This window comes from Sylvia atricapilla, chromosome 4 (genome assembly GCF_009819655.1).
Source record: "Sylvia atricapilla isolate bSylAtr1 chromosome 4, bSylAtr1.pri, whole genome shotgun sequence".
NCBI lineage: Eukaryota > Metazoa > Chordata > Aves > Passeriformes > Sylviidae > Sylvia > Sylvia atricapilla.
The window spans coordinates 32422083-32446559 of NC_089143.1; the positions used below are offsets into that span (position 1 = coordinate 32422083).

At 52.3% G+C, this 24477-nt stretch overlaps 1 protein-coding gene across 1 annotated transcript; it reads right to left on the reverse strand.

The window, feature by feature from the left end:
- Positions 1–455: 455 nt before the first annotated feature.
- CYP26B1 (cytochrome P450 family 26 subfamily B member 1) lies at positions 456–22470 on the reverse strand. Its single transcript, XM_066316818.1, has 6 exons — positions 22267–22470; positions 20008–20232; positions 7268–7543; positions 5788–5943; positions 3835–4116; positions 456–873 (listed from the first exon to the last, which is right to left on the reverse strand). Exons 1-6 carry the CDS (start codon positions 22468–22470, stop codon positions 481–483), a joined length of 1536 nt encoding a protein of 511 aa, XP_066172915.1. The 3' UTR covers positions 456–480.
- Between the last annotated feature and the right edge of the window lie 2007 nt (positions 22471–24477).

Here is a 24477-nt window from a genome sequence, read left to right on the forward strand (position 1 = left end):
TATCACCAGCTAATTTAACACTGTTAAAATAAAAAAAGGTCAGAGGTCAGCCCAGAGCTGCCCCGGGACACCTGACCTCAGATCCTCGGTTGATTCCTAAGCCTTTCCCGCAGTCGGGCCTTCTCTCCTCCTGGCAGCAGAAGTGTTTTATAGATATTTATATATATATATTTATAATATTTAGATACTGTGTATGGTCAGCCATCCCAGCTCGACTCGGCTTTTGCGGATCTTCCTCCTTTCCCAAGGAAACAAGACGACGCCAACGATGCCCCAACATTCTCCGCGTCCCGCGGGGAAGGGCAAAAACGCTTCCAGCAGCTTCCCTGCTGGAAAAGCAGTCCCGATCCGGAGGTGAGCGCCATGGAGAAGCTCCTCATCCCTCTCTCCTCCTCCCCTCCTGTCCATCCCCCTCGCCCCCAAACCCCAACCCCTGCATCCCCCCGGCTGCCCGTCCCTGGTGCCACCAGCGCAGGGGCTCTACACGGTGGCCCCCAGCATGGCGTCTGTGCCCGTCAGGATCTCGTTCTGGTTGGAATCCAGTCCGAAGAACTTGACCTTGAGTCCGTCAACTGGGTGGACCACGGGCACCAGGGTGATCCTGGGGAAAGTCCTGGTGGCCAGCTCGAAGCGGCTGGTGCTGGCCAGCTCGATGGCCAGAGCCTTGAGGAAGAGCTTGGCCAGGTGCTTGCCCAGACAGGTCCGTACGCCGCCGCCGAAGGGCAGGTAGTGGAACCTGCCGTCCTTGTCCTCGCTCCGGCCCTGCCCGAAGCGGTCGGGGTCAAAGACGTCCACGTCCTTGAAGACTGGGGCGGTGTCATGGGTGTCCCGGATGCTGTACATCACACTCCAGCCCTTGGGGATCTGGAAACCCTGCAGAGGAAGGGGTGGAGAGAAGGAACGGAGTGGGTCAGTCCCGCTGGAGCGGGGGTGTCAGCGTTGAAACACATAATCCCAGAATGATTACATGCAGGTGTTTTTATTAAAGAGTTCTGGGAATCAGGGCTACAGGATACAGACCCGAATCTGACTCCGGCATGGATTCGGGATGGACGTGTTTTTATAACCTTTCATTATATAACTACATATTAATTATTAAACCTATATTGTTCTGTTGTATGAATTCTTGTCTTTTTCGCCAGGCCCCAGAAATACCATTTCTCATGATTCTTGAACAATAATCATATTCAAGTACCCAACAATCATTACATTTAACTATCATTTATCATATGATGATTATGCAGGTGCAGTTTCACATGATCTAGGACAGACAAAACCTAACCTTTGTTTCCAAGGCCTGCATAGTTTTGGCTCTCTTTCACAGGCCTATCCAGGCCCAACCTTTCTTTCAACCTCCCCAGAATCTATTGTATACTATTCCCATGATTTTTAGAAACATTTTTACCCTATGCTATCTGGGGGACAACGTAAAGGGATTTTGTTTCCACAGAATCATGGAATGGTTTGGAGGAGAGAGCCTGAACTCATCCTGTCCCACCTCCTGCCATGGGCAGGGACATCTTCCACTGTCCTGGGGTGCTCCAAACCCCATCCAGCCTTGGACAATTCCAAGGATGTGGCATCCACAATCCCTGGGCGATTTGTGCCACCCTCACAGTTTTCTGCAACTGTTTTTTGCTTTTTTTTTTTCTTCTCTGCTAAGGTTAGGATGAACAATACTTGGGAAACGTAGAATAAAGTTTGGGCTTGGTTGTTTATTGTATTTTATCTGCCTACAGATTCACGTGCCATGAGCTCCAACTCGCATGCTGGGAAAACGAGATAAAATGGAGAGCTTCTTACTCTTTCTAAGGTTATTTAAAAGATAAATACTTAATACCAAGGTGACACCTGTATTATTTATATTTCTGACCCAATAGTGACCACCCAAGGCCCACAGGGGGGACCTTTTTCACCCAATTGCAGCAAACCACCCAAACCTATGAAGAAGGAAGAGGAAGGTGAAGAAGAAGGAGAAAGACAACACTCAAAATCCTCCACCTTGACTCACACTAAAACCCCAAATTCTAAGTTTTTAGGACTCCAGCAGTTCTCCTTGCTCATTCCCATTTCTTTTGGGTTTATCCGTCAAACGTGATGCAGATTTGAGGGAAAACCAGACAGCATAGCACAAAGAGACGGGAATCCCGGCCTTATTCCTTCCCCTATCCCAAGGATTCCTGGGGGTGACCCATCCATTTATTGGCTTTGTGGTCACTGGCAGGAGCTGTCCTACCAGGAACCCCGTGGTGCTGAGCAGGGGAAGCAGCTTCTCCCACACATCAGCCAGCTCTTCCCAGAGCATCCCAGAGGGATCCCACAGCATCCCACACCCCACTGGCCTGTCAGCACCACACGCCCAACACCCACGTCGGGGCTGGGGCGATGTGAAATGGGGTGGATTTATCATCCCCTGAGCACTTTAAAAAGGTCTCTGACTCAAACCCAAGTGCATTAGGAGGATTTACGGCGACAAGGCAGCTCCCGAGACTTTGTTTTGCTGGGAGGAAATTCCAGCCACGGCAGTGACTAATCCAGCTGTCATCTGGCAGCCTGGAGATGCCCTTTGCCGTAAACCTTTCCCCTGTCACACCCCAGCTCAGAATCTGGCGTCACTGTCACGAGCTGGGCTCCGAAAGCATCACACCCGTCTGCTCCTCTGACAGCTCCAGCGCATCCCTCGCCCCACATCCCATCCCTGACGGATCTGCAGCAAATCCCATGGCCAGAATCACAGGATTGATTAGGCTGGAGGAGCCTTTGAGATCATCAAGTCCAAGCCGTGACCTAACACCGCCTCAGCCACTGAACTGAGTGCCACGTCCAAGGCTTAAACCCCTCCAGGGATGGTTGATGCCTTCAGTTTTATCTTTAATGTTTTTTACATTCTGTGCTGCTTGGGTGCAGCTCTGAGCTCACACTCTGTCCCTCAGCTCTGCACACAGCAGAGACACAAAACAAATCCTTTTCCTGCTGCACACCAAGGACAACTTTCAGCCCCAGAAGCACAAATGGCCTGGAGCTGAATTGGACAATTAAACCCCAATATGCAAATGCACCAAAACACGTAAAAATGCAAGCTCTCGTGACTGGTTGTGCATTTTGTGACTATTTTGGGTCAATTTTGTGACCATTTTGGGTCCACCTTGGTGCAGCCCTGGCCAGGCTCTTGTCCTGCCCAAGGTGTACCCTAAAGGCTTTTCAATAAATATCTACTTTATTCTCTGGCTCTGCCCAGTCTCTGTTCCAGGTCAGCCTTCACAAGGCATCATGATGACTCCACCACCTTGCTGGGTTCCCCATCCCAATGCCCAACCACTTTTTCTGGGAAGAATTTTTTCTCCCTGATATTCAGCCTAAACTTCCTCTGGTGGTGCAGCTTAAGGCTGTGTCCCTTTGTCCCATCGAAGGACTTGATTAGGCAGGATTATCACCCTCTACAACTCCCTGAAGGGTGACTGTAGACAGCTGGGGGTTGGTCTCTTTCTCCGGGCAGCAACTGCCAGAACGAGAGGGGACAGCCTCAGGCTGCACCAAGGGAAATACAGGCTGGATATTAGGAAGAAGTTTCTCATGGAAAGAGGGATTAAATACTGGAATGGTCTGCCCGGGGAGGTGGTGGAGTCACTGTCCCTGGATGTGTTTAAAGCAGACTGGATGTGGCACTCAGTGCCATGATCTAGTTGAGGTGTTAGGGCTGGGCTGGACTTGATCTTAAAAATCTCTTCCAACCTACACATTATGTGATTGTGTGATTCATTTGTCCCCTCAGAGGTCTCCTCTAAGCCAGGCTCAAGCAAGTTTTGAGGAGCTCAGGGGCTCAGCACTACTCACGTCCAGCTCGAAGGTCTGCAGCACGGTGCGGTACCCGCCGGAGATGGGCGTGAAGAGCCGCAGCACCTCCTTGATGACACAGTCCAGGTACTGCAGGCCATGGATGTTGTCCAGGCGCAGGGAGCCCTCACAGATGCAGCCATTGTGGAGGATCCCTTTGCTCCGCAGCTCCTCCCGCAGCTTCTCCAGCACTCGTGGGTGTTTGAGGAGCTGCATGATCAGGGAGGTGCTGGCGCTGGCCGTGGTGGCGTAGGCAGCAAAGATCAGCTCCAGGGTGCCATCCTGGGGGGAGGAGAGGAGCCGGGGTGAGGCACAGGGGGTGAGACAGAGGGGACACCAACCTCAGCATGTTGACGTGACTTTAAGCCTGGCCTTGGGAAAGTGGAATGGTTTGGGATGGATTGAACTCAAAGATCACCTTGTTCCAACCACAGGGACAGCTTCCTCTATCCCAGGTGGATCCAAGCCCCAATGTCCAGCCTGGCCTTGGACACTTCCAGGGATCCAGAGGCAGCCCCAGAAAATCTGGAAATTCCAGCCCAACCCCTCCCCACCCTCCCAGCCAGCAACTGCTGCCCAAGATCCCAGCCCAATGTCCCCTTTCCCAGTGGAAAAGCCATTCCCTGTGTCCTGTCCCTCCAGGCCTTGTCTCCAGCTCTCCTGGAGCCCCTTTAGAGACTCTGAGCATTCCCTGGATTTTTCCCTTCTCCAGGGGAACATTCCCAGCTCTCCCAGCCTGGCTTCAGAGCAGAGGGGCTCCAGAATCCCAGAACAGTTTGGGTGGAAAGGGACTTTAAGGATCATCTCATCCCACCCCATCCATGGGCAGGGACACCTCCCACTATCCCAGGTGGATCCAAGCCCCAGTGTCCAGCCTGGCTTGGGACACTCCCAGGGATGGAGCAGCCACAGCTGGTCCCCAAAACAGCTCCAAAGATTTAAGATCCAAAAGCGCCTGAGGAAGGATCACATCATAATTCTGGGAGAGGGAGAAATGGAATGTGGCCTACAGAGAGAGATGTTGGAGGGAGATGGAACCTCCTGGGTGATTTCCCACCCACCAGGATGGATGAGGGAAATCTGGGCAGGGTTTGTGTCCATTGTTAATGGCCTTAACACTCCCAGGGATGAGCCATCCAGAGCTGGGTGACATTTAACTGCAAGGTGACTCCTTGGACAGCCACCACACTGAAGGAGCCTCACACAGAACCTCTAAGCATCAGACAAAAAAAACAGGAGATGGCTCCAGGAGGCACCAGGAAAAGTGGAAGGGTCAAGGGATACAGCTAATCAAGGCTTCCCTTGTGACCAGAGAGGTTCAGGCTGGATACCAGGAAAAATTCCTTTCCTGGAAAAGGGGTCAAGCTTAGGAAGAGGCTGCCTGGGACAGCGATGGAGTCACCATGCCTGAGAGCATTCAAGGACTGAGAGGATGTGGAATTTTGTGTTATGGTTTAGTGGGTATGGAATTGGACTTGATGATCCTGGAGGCCTTTTCCAAACTTAACAGGGAGGTTCAGGTTGGATACCAGGAAAAATTCCTTTCCTGGAAGAGAGGCCAAGTGTTGGAAGAGGCTGCCTGGGACTGCCTGGGACAGTAATGGAGTCACCATCCCTGAAAGCACTCAAAGACGCAGCAGATGTGGAATTTTGTGTTATGGTTTAGCGGGATTGGAGGCTGGCCTTGACAATCCTTTTCCAAGCTTAGACGATTCCATGGAATGCTTTGCAGAAAGGGCTGGGCACAACCAGCAAATAAATAAAGCAACTGGTTTGGATCCACCACACCACCACACCGTGGCTGCCCTAGCTCTCACTGCTCACCTCAGGTCTGCCTAAAAAAATTCCTCCTTGGAGCATCCCACACTTTTTCCCTTCGGAAGGCTGGATATCAGGAAAATTTTCTCCCTGAGCAGAACTATTACAAGGTGGCCCTGGGGGGAAGAGCTTTACCTTCAGCTCCTGCATGGTCAACTCCTTGCCGTGCTCTTTCCCGCTCTCTATGAGGATGTCCAGGGCGTCGGCGTAGTCCTTGCCCTGCGTGTTCTGCAGCTTCTCCTGAATGGCTTTTTCCAGCCCCTTCTGCAGCGTCTCCCGGGCACGGATTCCCTGTGGAGCAGGGGGAAATGTTGCCATGGGACACGGAAGAAAGATGCTTGACTCCAGTCAGGAGGCAGTAGAAATCAGAAGATTTTATTTATAGCTCATTTAGCTTTTTTTTATAACCACTGCACTAAAAGTCACATTATTGGTCCATAGGGCTGACACCTCTCCTGTTGGCTAAGGAACAGAAATAGCAAACAGCACCTGTTGTTATGAGAAAAGAATTTTGTTCACGCAATTTTGTTTTGAGGAAAATGAAAAACATTAAAAAGCTAGCTCTTCTCAAGCTCAGAAAATACCGAGTCTACAGGGAAAGAGCTCTCAGACCACACCACCAGCAGCACCTTGCCCATCCCAGGAGCTGCAGATGTGCTCAGGACAGGTCCCCGGCCATAAAAGCAGAGGCTCAAAGACGGGTGTGAAGATGCTGGAGGTGTCCCCTGGGCGGGAGGAGTAAAGCCAGAGTAGGGGGAGATCACAGGAGGAGTAATCAACACCTAGGTGTAAATGAGGGGTCTGGGCTGGGAGCCCCTGTCCAGCACCAGTTCACAACTTCCAGCTCCTCCTGGGATGTATGGGAATCCCTGGGAAAAATTGCCTCTCAAAGGAAAGGCCCATTCATCCCAAAGAATCCTCTTCCCCAGCAATTTGATCACCTGGTCCCCAGTAAAGCAATTCCTACGGGAGTGCAGCTGCTCGGGGCTAACCTGCTGCTCGGAGTGATTCCCAGTTCCAAGAGGATGGAATCATTCCCATGGGCAAAGAGCAATTAAAAAAAAAAAAAAAAAAAAAAAAAAAAAAAAAAAAAAGATTTGCAGGGGTATATCGAAAAGTAAATTTTGAACCCCCGTGTTTCTGTTATCAAAATTTCCTGTGGGAAAAAACCCCATGGTTTTATGTCTATTTTTTGTTTTGTTTTTGTTTTGCATCATTCATCAAATAAACTGGAATACTCCAGGAGTTAGAAGGACCTGTTTAACTCTGGGAATTACAAAGATCACAAGTTTTAGTTGTTGGAATTACAAGGACCCGTTTCACTCCGAGGCCAGGAAGGAATTAAAAGGAGAAGGGTCCCACAAGCTAAAAAAAAAATACAGGAAAATTGCCAAATGCGGGAAAAACATGAATTAAATCTGGGCAAGCCCTGACTATTTTCTGTTATCAAACCACCCCAATCACCAAGGACCGGATTTCCCTCTAAATCAGGAATTATGGCCCAAAAATGGACTCCTTGAGGTCAGCCAGAGGCTGAGAAATCCCGCCGACAACTGCGGATTAATCACCACCTGTTAAATAATTAATGCGGAAGAGAACCCAGGCCAAGGCTCACCCTCCTGTAGCCGCTGAAGGGCAGGTCCACGGGCAGGGAGAAGACGTTCTCCACGAACTGCTGGTAGACCTCGAAGAGGCGCCCGAGCTCCTCGTCGGGGATGCGGAAGCCCAGCAGGACGCGGATGGCCATGCGGAACGTCAGCTTCTGCGCCTCGTGGTACACGTTGATGGGCTCGGGGTCACTGCTCCAGGCCCGCAGCGTGTCCTTGATCACCAGCTGGATCTTGGGCAGGTAACTCTCCAGAGCCTCGTGGCTGAATATCTTGGAGAAAACCTGCGGAAAGAAGCGAGGAGGAGAGGTTTGTCTACTGCGGCCCCTCGGTGTTCTCCAAGATGGTCGCGTGTCCTGCAGGGAGTTGTGGCCATCCCAAGCTCTTCATTCAGAGCCACCAATTCCTAAAAATGCCACCAGAAATGCCAGCTCCTGCTGAGATGCCTGCCACAACCATCCCGAGTGACGGGGAATAACGGAGCAAGGCAAGGATGGGAGGAATTCCTTCATTCCATGCATGGCAGGAGGGACAGAGCCAGATTCCGGTGTCCAACGGATCCCAGCTCTGCTCACCCTATGGCTGGGATGTCACTAACACACCTTTTCCACAGGGATTCTCCGGTGTCCAACAGGGACAAACAAGACAGGAAAACACAACTCTCCCAAAACACGGGAAGCACTGGCAATGCCTCCCACCTCTCCACCACGTTCTTAATTTTTTTTTTTTTTAATGGATGCAAAACGAAGCAAAATAATTATTTTGGAGCCTTTAGGATCTCTGTGGAGTCTGGCTGAACTCCGACAGGGGTTCAGGCAGGGAAGAGCCTCTGCACGTACACAGAGGCCGCGATCGCCCTCGGCTCATTTCCTTGGGAAACCAGGGGGGGAAAAAAAAATAAAAATTCCTGATGTCAGCAGCCAGCGTTAATTTAAGCCCTGCGAGTAAACAGTGAGCAGGACTGGGCCTCCCCAGGTCCCCCACGCTAACGGCTCCTTACTCCAGTTTTTTTTCCTCCAATTTGGGCCCCGGGCCCGCTCCGAGGAGCTCAGCAATGCCAGGAATGTCCCTTCCCAGCACAGCAGCGCTTTCATTCGGCATTCCCGCCGCATCCCTCCCCGGGAAAAAGGGAGGGGGGGAAAAAAGCGCTGTTTGTTTATTTTTTATTAACCTACACACACGCACGGGGGCAGGGGACGCACACGCACACACCGCAGGCCTCCAGGAAAATCCAATTAAAGCAGGATTCCAAGGAGGGGAGCCGAGCGCCCGCCGGAGCCTCCACCGGTGGCCGCTTTCCCGGCGGGAATGGAGGCGAGGTGGGGGGGCTGCCAAGTTATCAACCCACCGAGAGAGAGAGAGAGAGAGAGAGAGAGGGGAGAGAAATCAAAGCCTCCCCCCTGTCTTTTCCATGAGCGCCGGGCTCGCCGGAGCTGTAAATGTGAGAATTTCCTCCGCAGTCAGCACTCCAAGGGAAAGGTAATATTTTCCTGGCTGAGACCCCTCGTTGCTCATGCCCGCCGTTCCCCGGGAGTTTGTTTGGTGAAAAAACACCTCTTGTCCCCCCCTTCTCTCGCAGCTCCGGAGGCTCCACAAGAGCCGCTTCACGACGCCCCAGAAAAACTCGGCACACGGCGGGCGCCGGGCAAGGAGCTCCCCTGTGGAAATCCTGGGATTGAGAGGATGGATAGGGAAAAAAAAGTCCAAACAGATCGGCCTGGGGACAGGGAGCCATCATCCCTGGATGGCCGCAGGGAGCCGAGGCATGAATGAATGAACGAGAGGAGGAATCAATGAATGAATGAATGAACAGCAGGGAGCGAGAGCACGGCGAGGGCGCGGGACGGGGCGGCTCCTGCCTGCGCATCCAGAGCTGCTCTGGAGCCTGGAAAGGCAGAGAGGTTCAGGCACTTTCTGCTGGAAAAAGCAGCTGCTCGGGCAGGAAAAGCTGGAGGAGGTACAGGAAAGACCGTCGGCTAAGTGGGGAAAGTAGGAAGGGAAAGTAGGAAGGGAAAGTAGGAAGGGAGTGGGGAAGGTGGGAAGGGAGTGGGGAAGGAAGAAAGGAAGGGAGTGGGGAAGGGACAATTCCTTTGTCCATGAGCAGGACAACGGGGGTTGGACGCAGAGCCAGGATCCATAAGCTCTTCCACAGGGATGGGACAAGACCCCCTGGGTGGGGCCAGCCAGGGACCACTCCTGTCTCCTCATCCAGCTCTCACCTGCCCTTCACCCACACTGAGGAGCTTGAGGCTCCCGGGGAGTGTCCCAAAAACATGCCTCAGTTTCCCCAGCTGGAAGGGGACAAGCTCTACCCTAGGAGCACCGGGTCTACATTCCTGCTTGGAGCCGCCATCCCAACGGATGTGGCCTTTGGGGGCTCCCAGCCACGTCCTTCTCCGGCATCTCCCACAGGAGAAGTTCTGCTTGGGGAAGCCCCTGCTCCCTGAGGGAAGGACACAGCCCCAGACGTGCCTCTAGCCCCAAAACAGCTGCGGTGTTGTGGGGGGCTGGAGCCACATCCCAGGCTCCCAAGAGGAAAGATCCTGTCCTAAGGATCGGTGTGAAAAGACTGGGGAGATCCTTGGGAAGAGAAAACCGAGCCCCTGTGTGATCAACACAAACCTGCCGATAGCCTGACAACGGGGACATTGAGGGGCAAGGGGGGGGGTTGGATTTTTATTTTTTTTTCCCCTTTCTCTGCGATTTTTGGAGCTCTGCTGGTGCCAGGAGGCTCCTCCAGCTGCTCCGTCCCGGCCGCCGCGGCGGCGGCGCTCGCACCACCTAATCCCACATGTCAGCAGATCCTTCCCCGGGCCAGACACAAGTCTGGATCCCCTTCCAGTCACCTCCAGTTCAACCCTGCATCTTTCCAGTTGATTAAAAAGGAGGAGAAGGCAGCCAACTTTCCCCGACGAACCCCGGGCGCGTTCCTAAGCCTAAAATTCCTGCGCCCTCTAGTGAAGTCGAGCCGAGCGGCTCGGCAGCTCCAGGAAGAGCCGAGGAGAAATCAGGGCAAGGAAAAGTTGTTCCAGAGCTGCTAAAGAGGCAAAATCGTCTCTGAGCTCGGCTTTGTTAACCCTGAGGTGCCACAGCCCAGTGTGGTGGCGCCTGGCCACGAGGGCTCACAGCAGCACCAGGAATTTTTTGGGGATGCTGGAAAGACTCCCCAGTTTTTCCACATTTGGGATATGTCCCAAAAGAGCCAAATTTGGGGATTTTTTCTGTCCAAGGGTGTTCATTTCCATCACACACCCACACCAACAGAGACCCCACCACCCAGCGAGCCTGGCTGGAGCCTTCCCACTCTGCCTTGCACGAAAAAAAGAGGATATTTAAGGATTTATGGTTTTCTAAAGGGCAGAAAATGTCTCCCCAGTGCCTCGGCTCCAGCCCCATGTGACAGCAAAGTGCCCCCAAGTCGCAGCTGGAGAACACTCCAGCCTCATCCTTAAACCATGGCCAAGGAGAGAGAATTTGAGGGAAATTTGTGAGCTCCAAGCATGGTCAGGGTGTGGGGAACCATATTTTCCATGGCTTATCTCCTTCCCACTCCAAGCCCCAGCAGCAATTCCTGCCTTTTGCCACCCCACAGTTTGCAGGCCCCTCGCTCCCACCTGGCACACCCTCCCAAAAAAAGAGAGAACGGAGCTTTCCCTTCCTCCCCTCCAGAAGGAAAACTCAAATTTTGGGATCAGCCACCTGTATCCCCATCCAGCCTAGAGCCGCTGGCCCGACCAAAGCGAGGCGGTATGAGCCTGGGAATATTTTCAGGAACCAATTTGGCACCTGCCAGAGGTTTGGCTGGCAGGGATACATCAGGAAGCATCCAAAGCAACATCTCAACCTGGATTCCTTCTAATTTTTCCCACATTTCCCAAGACCAGGCTGTGTTTGTCCCATCACCACATTATCCTGGATATCCTGCCCCTCTCCAGAGCCCATTCCCATGCTCCAGAGGATTTGGATATTTTTGGAGGTGGTTCATGTGTAAGAGGCCATCCTGGTACTGGGAGCATTAACAAAGGGAAAACACAGAAAAAAAAAGTTGGGAAGGCACCACAAAAGGAGAGAAAATTCAAAAAAATCTTGCTCCTGCCCAGACACTCTGTTTATAAAAGGTTTGGCCTTTACATACAGCAAAGAACTGATTCCTTCTCACCCCAGTTTTCCTCTGGAAAATGGAGCACATGGAAGGCTCCATCCTAGAGGAATCCAGGCTCTTCTGGATGAGAACAGGAGAATCTGGGAACAGGAGCTGGAGCTTCCAGGCTAAAAGGAGTGGTATGCCTTTGCCAGAGGCGGTTGCATTGAAATTGGAATGATTCTCCAAAAAGACCTGGCTGGAAAAATGGAAGGATCATTTCGGATCCTTGGGTCGTGATGCACCTTCGGGGGTTGTCCCTAACCCTGATTTTTCCATGTTTTAAAGAAAGATTAAGAGAAGCTCCAGCATTGCCAGTCAAGTTCAGAATAAAATGAAGCCCGAGATCTGCATTTCCCCACAAGTCAAAAACCTCCATGGCCAAGAGTCTCTCCTACAAAACCCCCACATGGCAGGGGAGACTTTCAATCCCAAACCCTTTAAGGCCTTGTTTTCCATCCCAGAGCCTTTAAGGCTTTTTCTGAACCCAAACCCTCCAAGGCCTTGCTTTCATTCCCAAATCCTTTAAGGCTGAGAGGTTAAAGGGGCTGTGGGGGACAGCCAGGGCCAAGCAGGACCTGCCTCAGCAACCCTCCCTGCAAAACTGCCTCAGCTTCCCAAAAATTCCATCCCCAGCAAAATTCCAGCAATGAATTTCAGCCAAATTTATGGGGGCACCGAAAGGCACAGGGATTCATCGGCTTTGGGATGCTGCTCCAAGCGTCCTCTCCCCATTTATTCATGGAGAAAAAGGAGAATGAAATTCACCATAGGAGGTAAGAGGAAGGGAGAACGACTCCACATCCCGCAAGGATGTCACAGCAAAGAAACGGGAGCTGCATCCCGGAGGAAAGGGATTGGAAAGGTGGGAGTGGAAAGGGGGGATCCAATTGGGATCCCTGTGGATGGAGCCTTTGGCCAGATCCGTGGGGAAGGAGAATCCCACAAACCCACCAGGCATGGTCAGAGCTCTCATTCCTCAGGGAATCATGGAATGGTTTGGGTGGGAAGAGACCTTGAAGCCCATCTAATTCCAACCCCTGGGATGGGCTATCCCAGCTGGGGATGGATCCCTGCCTGTGGTGTGGAAGGGAGTTTCCCTGGAGATAAGGGAGAAGGAGAACAACTTTCCTAGGCAACCAGTAGAAGTGAAACATCAGGAGGAAAATCCTGGTTTTTACCTACCCAATGCATTTTCCTGGAGCACAGAGACAGGACAAAAGGGAATGATCCCTATGGATTTAAGTGATCTGGAGACAAAGCCAGACTTAAGAAGAAACCCCAAATTCTTGGTCCTGCCAAGATTCCAGGAACTGGGAACAGAGCAGAGCAAGAGGCAGCCACACTCAGGAGGGAAATTCCCAATCCATGGTGCAGCCACTTGATCCTGAAGGAATAAAAAAAACCTTTCAGAGCACACAGGCAGGAATAAGTGGGGAAATGTTGGGAAAGGGATTCCAGCAAGGAAATCCTGAGGATTGCAAGACCTCCAAGGGATGAGCAAACATCTGAGGAGCTCCTGGGGAGGATCGAAGCTCCTCCAGGGAAGAGGTGACGAGGGCTGAGGTGACCCCACAGAGGTGACCCCAGCTGAAGGCCACCCTCTAAGGAGAAGGAAGATGGAGAACCAGCAGGAGGGATATAATCCATGGGAAAAAAAAAAAATCCAGCTGGGAAGTAATGGAGAGCTCCACCTGAGGGATAAGTGGAATGTTACAAACCACAGCTGAGGAGGTTCCTTGGAGGGATGGAGGAGGATGGATGGGAGAAAACAAAGGGACCACAGTGCAGGATGGATCCTGACTCCCTGACATCCCTGGGATTCCCTCCCCATCCCTCTGGAAGTGGATCCTGGATTGCACCTCCACCCAGCTAAGAGTGTTGTTCTCTGTGGCCCCCAGGACACCCAAAAACTCCCACCCTGGAAAGCCCAGGAAGGTGGAAATTCCAATTTTGAGGATGTTCAGCTCCTGGGGTATCCCACATCTACAATCCTGCTCGGCCAGCATAGCAGGCTCAAAGTTTGTGGGGAGTTTTGGGGTGGAAGGCGCTGTGAAATCCCCTCAAAAATTGTTTTAGCCAGGAGCTCCTTCATTTGGCCTTCCTTTTTTTGTTTTAATCCCTTGGAATTACTCTGGGTTTACAAGTCAGCATTGCTTGATCTTAAATCAAGGAGCCAACCCAGCCCAGGAATTCTGACAGAACGGGAGCAGGAGCCACCCTCCATATCCATGGAAGATTTTCCCTGCTCTGGAGTTTTTTGCCCATGGATTAAGTCTCCCGGGCATGGAGAAGGGGCTGGAGCTGATGGCAGCTGGAATTCAGCCCGTTTGATGTCATTTTGAGAGCTGGCTCGGACGGGTTGGAATGGTCCCTTTCCCACCGTGGGCACACGGAATAGGCGGGTAGAGGTGACAAAAAAAATTCCTAAAAACCCTAAAAAAAGGACCCTCTTAACAACCTTGGTTTGGGTTTTTGTAGGAAAAGGTTCCATCCCTGCCACCTCCCATCCCTCCTTCCTCCTCCAGCTCTCCCCCCCACCCCAGTCCCGACCCTTCCCTCCCCAGCCGAGACCACAGCAGCTGGTTTATATTTGGCTGTAAATTTATGGCCCCTTTTGTGTTCTTAATCCCCTCGCGAAACGATTGCAAAGCCCCGGACCTTTCCACTCGGCGCTAATGAGCTCAACACTTGTGTGCCTCGGAGGCAGAGCGTTAATTGCGCTGTGTTAATGAGCGATGGAGCTTTGGACCCCCGAGACAAACCAGGGCCGCTCCGCTCCCTGCTCCCTGCTGGAATCTCTGGGTGTCTCCCCGGCAATCCCGTGGATTGCTTTTATTTTATTCCGTCTTTGCCCTTTTTGTTGTTGTTTGTTGTTGTTTTTTCGGGCAGGCTGTGCCTATTTTGGGATGGCTGGGCTGGAACACGAGTCCAGCGCTCTCCAGCCAAGCTGGATGATCCTGAGATAAGGCTGATCCCACCTTTCCCGTGTGGATCCTGCACTGGGAATCTCCTTCCTGGCCCTGGGCGCTGCTCAGGCTTGACCTAAACCCTAAAAGCTCTGGTCATTTCCAATTCCCATTTCCTTCTCCACCAGAATGCCCCGCAGGCACAGAAATTCCTGCTGGAATTAGATCCCATAAAAGCAGGGACTGCAGGACCCCTAAGATCAGGGTTGTTTTGCCCTCCTCACAGCTCCCAGAATCAGCACTCCCAAAACCTGAGGGATTTCACAGGTGGGAATGGGAATTGCAGAGGTCGGGCAAGGACAGGACGGGGTGAGATGGGACAAGGATGGCGGGAAGAGCCAGGGTGGGACAGGGCTGGCCAAAACAAGAGCAGGATTTGGAGACCACCACGGAGCAGGAGCTGGGATGATCCCGTCACCCCTTCACGGGGAGTTCCAGCAGGAGCTCCAATCCCAAGGGATGACATCCATCATGAGGTGGGCAGGGACTGGGGTCTGCCACCAAAATCCCGGAGAGAAGACCCTGCTCAGCCACAGGAGTCCCTCCTGTGAGGAACCGGGAGATGATTCCAGACAAAAATTCCAGCAGGGGTGGCCCACATCCTTCTCCTACATCAACACAAACTCCGTGATCCAGCCTGGCCAGGATAAATATCCCGGGAAAGTGGGAGAGGAGTTTGGAGCTGCTTTAATTTATTCCTTGTGAACTGTTCTGATCACCCGGCTCTGCCTCAGGCCAAGGCCGGGGACATCTGCAATGAGGGCATTCCATGATGCAGGAATTTTCCCTCTTCCCAGCCCTGCTCCAGGCTGACTCTAAACCTTCTCTAGAGCTGGAGAGTTCATTTCCCAAAACAGGGAGGTTTTCCTCAATTTAAAGGAATTTTCTATGCCAGTGACACCTGCAATGAGGGCATTCCCTGCCACAGGAATTCCCAGCCCTCCATCCTGCCCCACATGCCTGCCCCAGGCTGATTCCATATCCTGGGGTTCCCTCTCTATAACTGGAAGGTTCATTTCCCAAAACAGAAAGGGTTTTCCTCCCGTTTATAGGAACTTTGACAGCCTCCTGGAGGGGAAACTCGATAAACTTGGGATGGTAAAAAGCAGAGAGCTTCCATAGGGCTAGGAATGGGATCCCTCTGAGCCACCTCCCTGCATCCCAGCATCTTTTACCTACACCCACAGGATCAACACTTCTGGATATTCTATATGGGACGACGAACCCATAAAGATCCCGAGAAACACCTGGGACAGGAGAAACAGGGAAGAGAGAAGAAGAGCTCCAGCATCCCAAAATCATCCCACCTATCCCTGCTCCCATCCAGCGGATCCAGCGGCAAGTTCGCCGATCCCCAGAGTTCCACCAGAAATTCCTGGGAAAAGCTCCAGCAAGGAGCAGCTGATCCCCTGGCGAGATTCCCAAGAACCCTCCTGCAGGAACATGTTGGGTTTGGAGCTCATCCTCACATCCCGGGGACAATCTGGAGAGTGCGGATTGCCTGCCAGGGAACGCTGGAAGAGGAGCTGCTGGAAATAAACGCAGCTCTGTGGGGTTTTAGGAAGATGAGGTGGGGGGATTTATGGACAAGAACTGGAGACGATCCCGAATGGTTGGAGGAGTGGGTTCCAAGCTCTGCTTTTCCTAATTTTGGCCAAAATCCTGCACCAGGTGAGGGATTCTGCCTCGATCTGGCAAGATCAGGGGATAGAAAAGGAATAAGCGAAGGCCCAAGCTCCGAGATGGAGCAAAACCCCAAAATCTGAGAGGTCACTGAACAACCCAGAAAACCCCACAAGGCTTTAAACTGGATCGTCATCCACCAAAAAAAGACTTCCCAGGGACTCCTCTCTTCCACGGAGCTTCCAAGTGCTCCAAATATTTTAATGAACCTCTCAAGAGCAGCAGAAATCGGGGAATTCTGTGGAAAATTCTGCCTTTTCCAAGCTCTGTCCTCGGTTCTCTGGCGGGACAAGAGGACAATTTGGGCTCGGTTTGAGCCCAAATCAAAGAAATTTAAGCTCGGCCTAGGTCCAGACCCTTTCTCCCGAGAGCTCTCCGAGTTTTGGGGTGGGGATGGTCGAAAGTCGAAGAACAAAAGCTCGGGGGTTACGGCCCCTGACGGGAAGAGCTTTAATCTGCTCACTGGGATCCCGATAAGAGCAGAACAATCGATTTTCACCCCATTAGAGGCGGGCCCAGCTTATCTCCCAGCTGGGCGATGGGTTTTTTAGGCAGGAGAGGATTCCCCGAATCGGGACGGACCCAGGGTGGGTGCGGTGGGAGGTGCTCAGCTCCCAAGAAACGGAGATTAGCAAGAGAGGGGGTGAAAAAAAAATGAGGATAAAACGCCTGAATTCCAGAGCTGAGCCCTCTGGACTCAACCTGCAGTCGATGAAAGAGAAAAGAATTTAAAAATTCTTAAAATAAGAATTAACTCCCAGGGTATCCCCGGGAAAAGAGTTTGTGGGAGCTCAGAGAGCACCAAAGAGTGGGAGGAGCCGGAGTCATCCCGGGACAGGGTATGGTTGGAATACCTGAGCTCGGGAGGCTTTTGGCCACCCCTAATGCAGGAATTAAAGATTTAGGAGTTAATTGAGATTTTGGAGTTAATTGGGATTTAGGAATGAGTTAGGAATTACCGGCTTGGAATCACAAATGATGCCAAAAAACTCTTGGAATTATGGAATAGCTTGAGCTGGAAGGGACCCTTGAAGATGATCAATTCCACTCCCTGTCACGGCTCCTGCTGTCCCAGAGTACTCCAAATCCCATCGTAGCCTGGGTTGGACATTCTCAGGGATCCAGGACCAGCCACAGCAAATCTGGGAATTCTATCTCAGCCCCTCCCCACCCTCACAGGGAACAATTCCTTCCTAACATCCAACATCCCATCAGGATGCAAAAAAAAAAAAAAGGGGGTTTTGAGGAGACCTTTAGGACTCAGAACACTCCAAAAGCCTTTTTTGGGTTTCAGAGTTCAGGCTTGGATTTTTTTTTGTTTTGTTTTGTTGTTTTGGTTTTTTTTGTTTTTTGTTTTTTTCCCACCTGGAAAATCCCGGGAGTGAGAACAGCAGGATGAGCCGTGGAGGGGAGAGGAAACCTCTGCCGGGTTTGCTGGGGCTGGCACTGCCCATCTCAGCCCTGCTGCCAATCCCAAACCCACCAGGATCCCACAGAGGTCAGGCCTCCCTTTTCCGTGACCCCATAACCCACAGTCCCGCTCCCGAGGCTGGAATCCCGTGGTTTTATCCAGGCCACGGCAAGCAAAGGTCACTTCAGACGAGCCAAAAATAATCCAGAGGTGCAGGAGGGTGAAAGGAGCAGGGAATAGGCACGGAGACACTTTCAGATCTCTGGATAAGGAATAAACCCCTCTCTGAGTAGGGAATAAAACCTCTCCCTGGATAGAGAATAAACCCTCCCTGAATGGGGAGTAAAACCCCTCCTGAATAAGGAATAAACCCTCCTCGGACAGGGAATAAAACCCCTCCCTGGACAAGGAATAAACAGGAGCCAAAGCTGCCACCAAGGAAAACTCATAATTCCCAAATCGCTGCACCTCTCCCGGATGGAGCCAGCCCCATCACCGTCTCCTTAGCTGGAAAAATATCTCAATTTTTAAGGGGAAAACCCCCAAAACTGGAGGGCCCGAGTCGGTCCTGGTTTGGGGCAGGGACAGCCGCAGCCTTTTTTTTGTTTTGGTTTGGTTTTTTGTGGTGTCACTCCTAAAAATTTGTGACTAATGGGTGTCATGTGCTGTTTGTTTTCCCCGTCATCTTCCCCCCAGGAGAAAAAGAGGGAAGGAATTTTCGGAGGTTTGGAAGGGATTTTACAGCCTCCAAAATAGGAAGAGCTGCTATAGCAGGGAGCTGGCCTCAGGGCAGGGATGGGGACATGGGGACGTGTCCCCAGCGCTGTCCCCACACCGCAGACGTGTGGGGGGGACATTCCACCCCCTCACTTCATCCCAAATTATTCCCAGCCCAGATCCAGCTGGGAAAGAGCCATGGAGGACGGGGTGTGACAGCCACACCAGCACTGCCACCAGCCCTGCAGCACAAGGGACACGGGGACAGTCCCCAAACGGGGCTCTGAGGGGGGACTGTCACCTCAGGGTGACACAAAAAGGTCTCAGCGCCCCAGACTGTCTGTCCCAAGGGTGTCACTTTAGGGTGACACAAAAGGGTCTCAGCACCCCAAACCTGAGGCTGTCCTAAGGGTGACACTAAAGGGTCTCAGTGTCGCCAAACCAGTCTGATCCGGAGGTTCTAAGGGTGGTGTCACCTCATGGTGACACAAAAGGGTCTCAGCACCTAAACTGGCTGTCCTGAGGGTGTCACCTCAGGGTGACACTGAAGGGTCTCAGTGTCCCCAAACCAGACTGATCAGGGGGGTTTAAGGGCGATGTTACTTCAGGGTGCCACGAAAGGGTCTCAGCGCCCCAAAACCTGGCTGATTTGGGGCTGCCACCTCATGGTGACACTGAAGGGTCTCAGCACCCCAAAACCAGGGGGTGACACAAAAGGGTCTCAGCACCCCGAACTGTCTGTCCCGAGAGTGTCACGTCGGGGTGACACTAAAGGGTCTCAGGGCCCCAAACCAGGCTGATTTGGGGGTTCTAAGGGTGGTGTCACCTCAGGGTGACACTAAAGGGTCTCAGTGCCCCAAAACCAGGCTGATTTGGGGGTGTCACCTCAGGGTGGCATTAAAGAGTTTCAGCACTCCAAATAGTCTGTCCCAAGGGTGTCACCTCAGGGTGACGCTGAAGGGTCTCAGCCCACCCCCAGCCACGGCTTCACCCCACCCACATCCCCAATCCCCTGAAAACCAAGGAATTCTCAACACCACGAGCCCAACCCCTCCAAGAAAATCCCCTCGGGGTGTCCCTGCATTAGGGGCGGGTCCCCCCGCTGCCACACTGCCCTTTTAGGAGCCTTCCCCACCGCCCCCGTCACTCGTGTCCCCATTACGGGGGGGGTGTGACACCCGTGTCCCCCCAGCCCATCCCGATCCACCCTGGAAACTCCTCGAGGGATCAGAGAGGCCACAGAGCCCACGCGGGACCTCGCACGCCCGGGGAGGAGTGGAAAGGGGGGAAAGGGAAGGAAAAAAAAGGAGGGGCGAAGGGAATAAACGGGGAAATAAAGGGAGGAAAGGAAAAAAAAGGAAAAAAAGAGGGGGGAAGGGGAACAAAAGGGAGGAAAAACGGGAAAAGAAATGGGGGGGGCAATGGAGATAAAAGGGGAAGAGGGGAAAAGGGGGGAAAAGGGGGGAAACCAGGAATAAAAGGAGAAAAAAAAGGGAATAAAAGGGGGGGGAAGGGGGAAAAAGGGGAGAAATGGAAAAAAAGGGGGAAGGGGGGAAAGGAGGGGGGAAAGGGGGAAAAAGACGGGAAAAGGAGGGGAAAAGGAGGGGGGAGAAGAAGAGGGGGGAAGGGGGAAAAGGGGGGGGGGAAGAAAACCGGGAATATAAGGGGGGAGAAGGGAAAAAAATGAATTAAAAGTGGGGGGAAAGGGAGGGAAAGGGGGGAGAAAAAAAAGGGGGAAAAATTAAATAAAAGTAGGGAAAAAACCGGGGGGAAATGGAAAGAAAAAAAAAGGGGAGGGAAAAACGGGGGGAAAGAGGGGACACGGACCTTCCTCTTGTGGCGGTGGATGTCGCCGATGGAGTTGGCCACGGTGTTGGGGCCCAGCAGCATCCGCGTGCTCCGCGGCCACTCGGTGCTCACCAGGTGGTGCTCCCCCATCAAGATCTTGCGCACGTTCTCGGCGCCCGTCACCCGCACCAGCGGCCGCCCCAGCAAGTGCGTCTTGAACACGTTCCCGTACTTCTCCCGCCGCGAGGATTGGAAGCAGGAGCCCTGCGAGGAGCAGAGGGGAGGGGGATTTGGGGTCACCGGGATGGGATTCTGGGGGTTTTTTTGGGGGTCGCAGCCCGTCCGTTCTCCCGTAGCACCAGCGGGGGTCGGTGCTTTCCTCTCCCCTTTCCTCCTCTCTTTGCCTCCCCCGTCACTTTTAAATATACTCCTATTTTATCCTCATTTTTCCTCATTTCTCCCCTCTTTTTTTCCCCTCCCCCTTTTTTGCCCCTCGGTTCTTTTCTCTTTTTTTCCTCTTTTTTTTTCCCCCTCTTTTTTTTTTCTTTTTTACTCTTCCCCCCCCCCGCCTCCCCCCCACACACACTTTTTTTTTTATTTCCCCCCTTCCCCTCGCTCGGGGCTGATTTTAACTAAAAAAAAAAAAAAAGCAGCGCTCCCGCCTAAGTGAATCTCCAGATTTCAGGGACTTTTTTAATAACTTTCCCACATGCTCCAGGGGGCTTTTTTTTTTTTTTTGGTCGGCAATAGCGGGGAGGGAGGGAGGTGGGGGGTCCCCTCCCCAAAAATAAAATAAAATAAAAAATAACCCCTTGGCGAGCCGGAGAGAGGCGCTGCGAGCACCGCCGGGCTGGGGGAGCGCGGGGTGTTTATTTTGAAACAAAAGCGCGGTTGTGGAGGTTCGAGATGTTCAGGTGACCCCGCGTTTCTTGATCCGCGTAAATATAATTAAAAAGTCCTTTTTGTGGCATTTAATAAAGAGTTATTTGTACACCATTTCCAGGGGCAGCACAAAGAGCACCTTTATGCGGCGCAAAGTCGAGAGCGGAGTCCAATTTATACAATTTTTTTTTTTTTTTTTTTTTTTTTTTTTGTATTTTTAGCCCTGGACTCTGTTTGGTCGCGGAGCCTGTTGGAAAAGCGAGAAACCCTTTTCTGGTCCCCCCGTAAAAAAAAAAAAAAAAAAAAAAAAAAAAAAAAAAAAAAAAAAAAAAAAAAAAAAAAAAAAAAAAAAAAAAAAAAAAAAAAAAAAAAATCTGATAAATTTCTTTTTTAAAAAATAAAGCCCTATTGAGAGAGGAGAGCGTGCCGTTAACCCTTTCGGCGCCAGAGCGGAGAGGGCACCGCCGTGCCGGGGTTTCCCCCCGGTGGTGGCTCCAGGGCGGGTGAGGAGACACCAAGGGACGCCGCCGCTTGTCCCCGCCGGGACCGGGTTGTCCTGCCCTGCCGCGGGTTTTACGGCAATGAAGGGCGGGATAGCATCATCCTCCTCTGATTATTATAATTATTTTTTTTTTCCCTCCGCTGTTGGGAGGAGGAGGAGGAGGAGAAGTGGGGGAAACCCTGGCGCGGCTTCGCCTTGGGGGTTCCCTCCCGGGATGCTGCGAGCTCCGGGGTGCCCCAAAAACACATCCGGAGCCCCAAAACCTCCCCACACCCCACACTGCTTTTCCTCCGCTCGTATTTTTCCCCACTTTTCCCTGGATTTTTTAGGGTTTTTTTATTTTATTTTTTGGCAGCCCTCTGCTGTGGGGCGTTTAGCGAGGTTAATCCCGGGTTAATCTCCCCATTACCTCGGCGGGTTTCCCCCGGGCCGGGAGCGGGGAAGGGACGGGACGGAGCCCGGAGCGGCTCGGGGGGGACACGAACAGCGGGTCCGGAGATCGGGGGGAGCGGTTTGGGCAAGAATTGAGGTTGGAGAGGAGGAGGAGAAGGGGGTTGGCAGCCCAGGGGCGATGCGGAGCCCGGCGGAGCCCAGCCCCGGCCGATTGCCCCCGCGGCCACCGCCGCTCCCCGGGCTCCGCTTCTCCCTTCCCCGGGCTCCGCTTCTCCCTTCCCCGGGATCGCTCGAGAAGCCGCATGATGCAATCGGAAGGGAAAGAAGACGAGGAGGAAAAGAAAAAAAAAAAAAGAAAGAAAAAAAAAAGAAAAGAAGAAAAAAAAAAAAAGAGAGAGAGAGGAGAAGCGCTAAAAACACCTTTTAAAAAGCCCAAAACTTAAAGAAAAAAAGAAAAAAAAAATCCCCAAAAAGCAACCCAGTGGCGACCCAGCTTAGAGCGAGAGGGAAATCCTCCTTACCTGCAGGAGCCAGTGGAAGGTCTCTCCGATCAAAGGGAATCCCATGGAGCCTTTGGGGATTGGGAGCTTGCAGGTTTTGTCGCGGGTGGCAGCCCAGCGGAGCTGCCACAGCTGTTGGGACACGGCCAGCAGCAAAGTCAGTGACACCAAGCACGCGGCCAGGGTAGCCAGTGCCGAGACGAGATCAAAACTTGCAAAAAGCATATTTGGGAAAGAAGGGAGGAGGAGGAGGGTGGGGAGAGAGAAACGGCCCCTTGACAGGCACCAGCAGCAGCACCCGCACGACACGAGCGGGGAGAGAGAGAGACGAGCTCCGCTTTGGGGGGTCCTGGGGGCGAGGGGGGCCCCGGTTCGCCCCCCTCGGAGGTGGCAGGTTGGGGGAACAACGAGGGAAAAAAGGAGGATTTTAAAAAAATTTTTAAAAAATTAAGTTGTGGTTGTTCAGCCCCCTCGCTACCAAGTTTTGGGGGTGTTTTGGGGGGTAAATTTGACAGAGTGACAAGGAGGGGGAAATTTAGCTCTCAGGGAAAGGGGGAAAAATAATTGGGGAAAAGCAGCGCCCCCCTCCAAAAAAAAATGGGGATGGAGGGAAAAAGGTGAAGGTGAAAATCAGCAAAAGAAAAAAAAAATTAAAAATCCAAATTAAAAAAACCCTGGAGTGGCGGTAAAAAAAAAAAAAAAAAAAAAAAAAAAATCAAAAAAAGTCCAACTGCAGATGCTCTGGCTCTCGCTCGCTCGCAAGGCAAAGCCACACACACCAGAAGGAGGAAAAAAAAAAGTAGAGGAAAAAAAGGGGAAAAGGCAAAAAAAAAAAAAAAAAAAAAAAAAAAAAAAAAAAAAAAAGCGGGGGGGGGAAGGAGCGAGATTTAAAAGAAAAAAAAAGTTCAAAAAAAATCTTAAAATAATTCAGCCACGAGCTGGAGAAATGGACGAATTAAATAGCCGTATATATGTATCTACACACAAGCAGCGAGCCGGTTCGCTTTATAGCTCTATCTCTACATATATATATATACATATATAAATATCTCCCTATAAATACAGATCTCTCGCCACGCCGCTTATTTGGAAGCCCCAGACTTCTTTTCACCAGACTTCTGTAAAGGAGGAGAGGAAAAGCAGGGAAAGAAAAAAAAAAAAAAAAAAAAAAAAAAAAAAAAAAAAAAAAAAGGAGAAAAGAGGGAGAGAAAAAAAAAAAAAGAAAAAGAAAAAAAAAAAAAAAGAAAAAGGAGAAGGAGGCAGGGCTGCTTGGGCAAAGCCCCTCTCTTGCACTGTTCGCTTTGAGGCAAAAAAGAAAGTCAAATGTGTGTTTATATAGAGGCGGGGAAGCCGGGGCTGGGCCGGCCGCCAGCGCCGCTGCTCCCCCCGCGCCCCCACCCGCAACTTCAGAGGCTCGGGGGGGCCGGCCCGGCCCGGGGGACGCGGCGCTGGAGCGTGCGAGCCCTGGCGAGGAGCCCGCGGCTCGGTCACGCCGCTCTGCTCGGCCTCATCCTCCTCCTCTTTCTCCTCCTCTTCTCCTCCTCCTCCTCCTCCTCCTGCTCTCGCCGCCGCCGCTGCTCCTTCGCCGCCGCCGGCCTGAGGACAGACGAGCGCGGGTTCAGCTCCTTCTGCCGGATCCCCCTCTCGGAGCCTTCCTCCCCACTCCTCAGCGCCCCCGAACCCCTCCCCGGTGTTGAATCCCGGGGTTCGAGCTCCTCTATTCCAGCCGCGATCGTTTCCCCCTTGTCACAGCCCCCAGGGGTTTGATCCCATTGGGATTGTCTCCCCCCAGTATTCCGGCCGCGAGCATTTTCCCCTTAGCCACAACCCTCCCACCAGGGGTTTGATCCCGTTGGGATTGTCCCCCCCCACACACACCCCAATATTCCAGCCGCGATCGTTTCCCCTTGTCACACCCCCCACCCCACTCCGGATGGGGATTGTCCCCCCCAGTATTCCACCCGCGATCGTTTCCCCCTTAGCCACAACCCCCCCCACAACCCCCAGGGGTTCGATCCCATTTGGATTGTTCCCCCCCCCGCCCCGTACTGATTCTGCGATCGTTTTCCCCTCGTCACAACCCCCCTGTGATTCAATCCTTGTTTTGTTCCCCATTATTTAATCCTTGATTTGTCCTCACCATTATTTAATTCTTGGTTTCCCCCCATTATTTACTCCTCAGTTTCCCCCATATTATTTGATTCTCGATCCCCCCCCCCCCCCATTATTTAA

Excerpts from the sequence above, each read along its gene's own strand:
- CYP26B1 (XM_066316818.1), bottom strand. The coding sequence starts at position 22,470 with ATGCTTTTTGCAAGTTTTGATCTCGTCTCGGCACTGGCTACCCTGGCC. Across the intron at positions 20,233-22,266 it reads CCTTCCACTGGCTCCTGCAG|GGCTCCTGCTTCCAATCCTC; the intron begins GTAAGGAGGATT and ends TGCTCCTCGCAG. Across the intron at positions 874-3,834 it reads TGCAGACCTTCGAGCTGGAC|GGTTTCCAGATCCCCAAGGG; the intron begins GTGAGTAGTGCT and ends CTTCCTCTGCAG.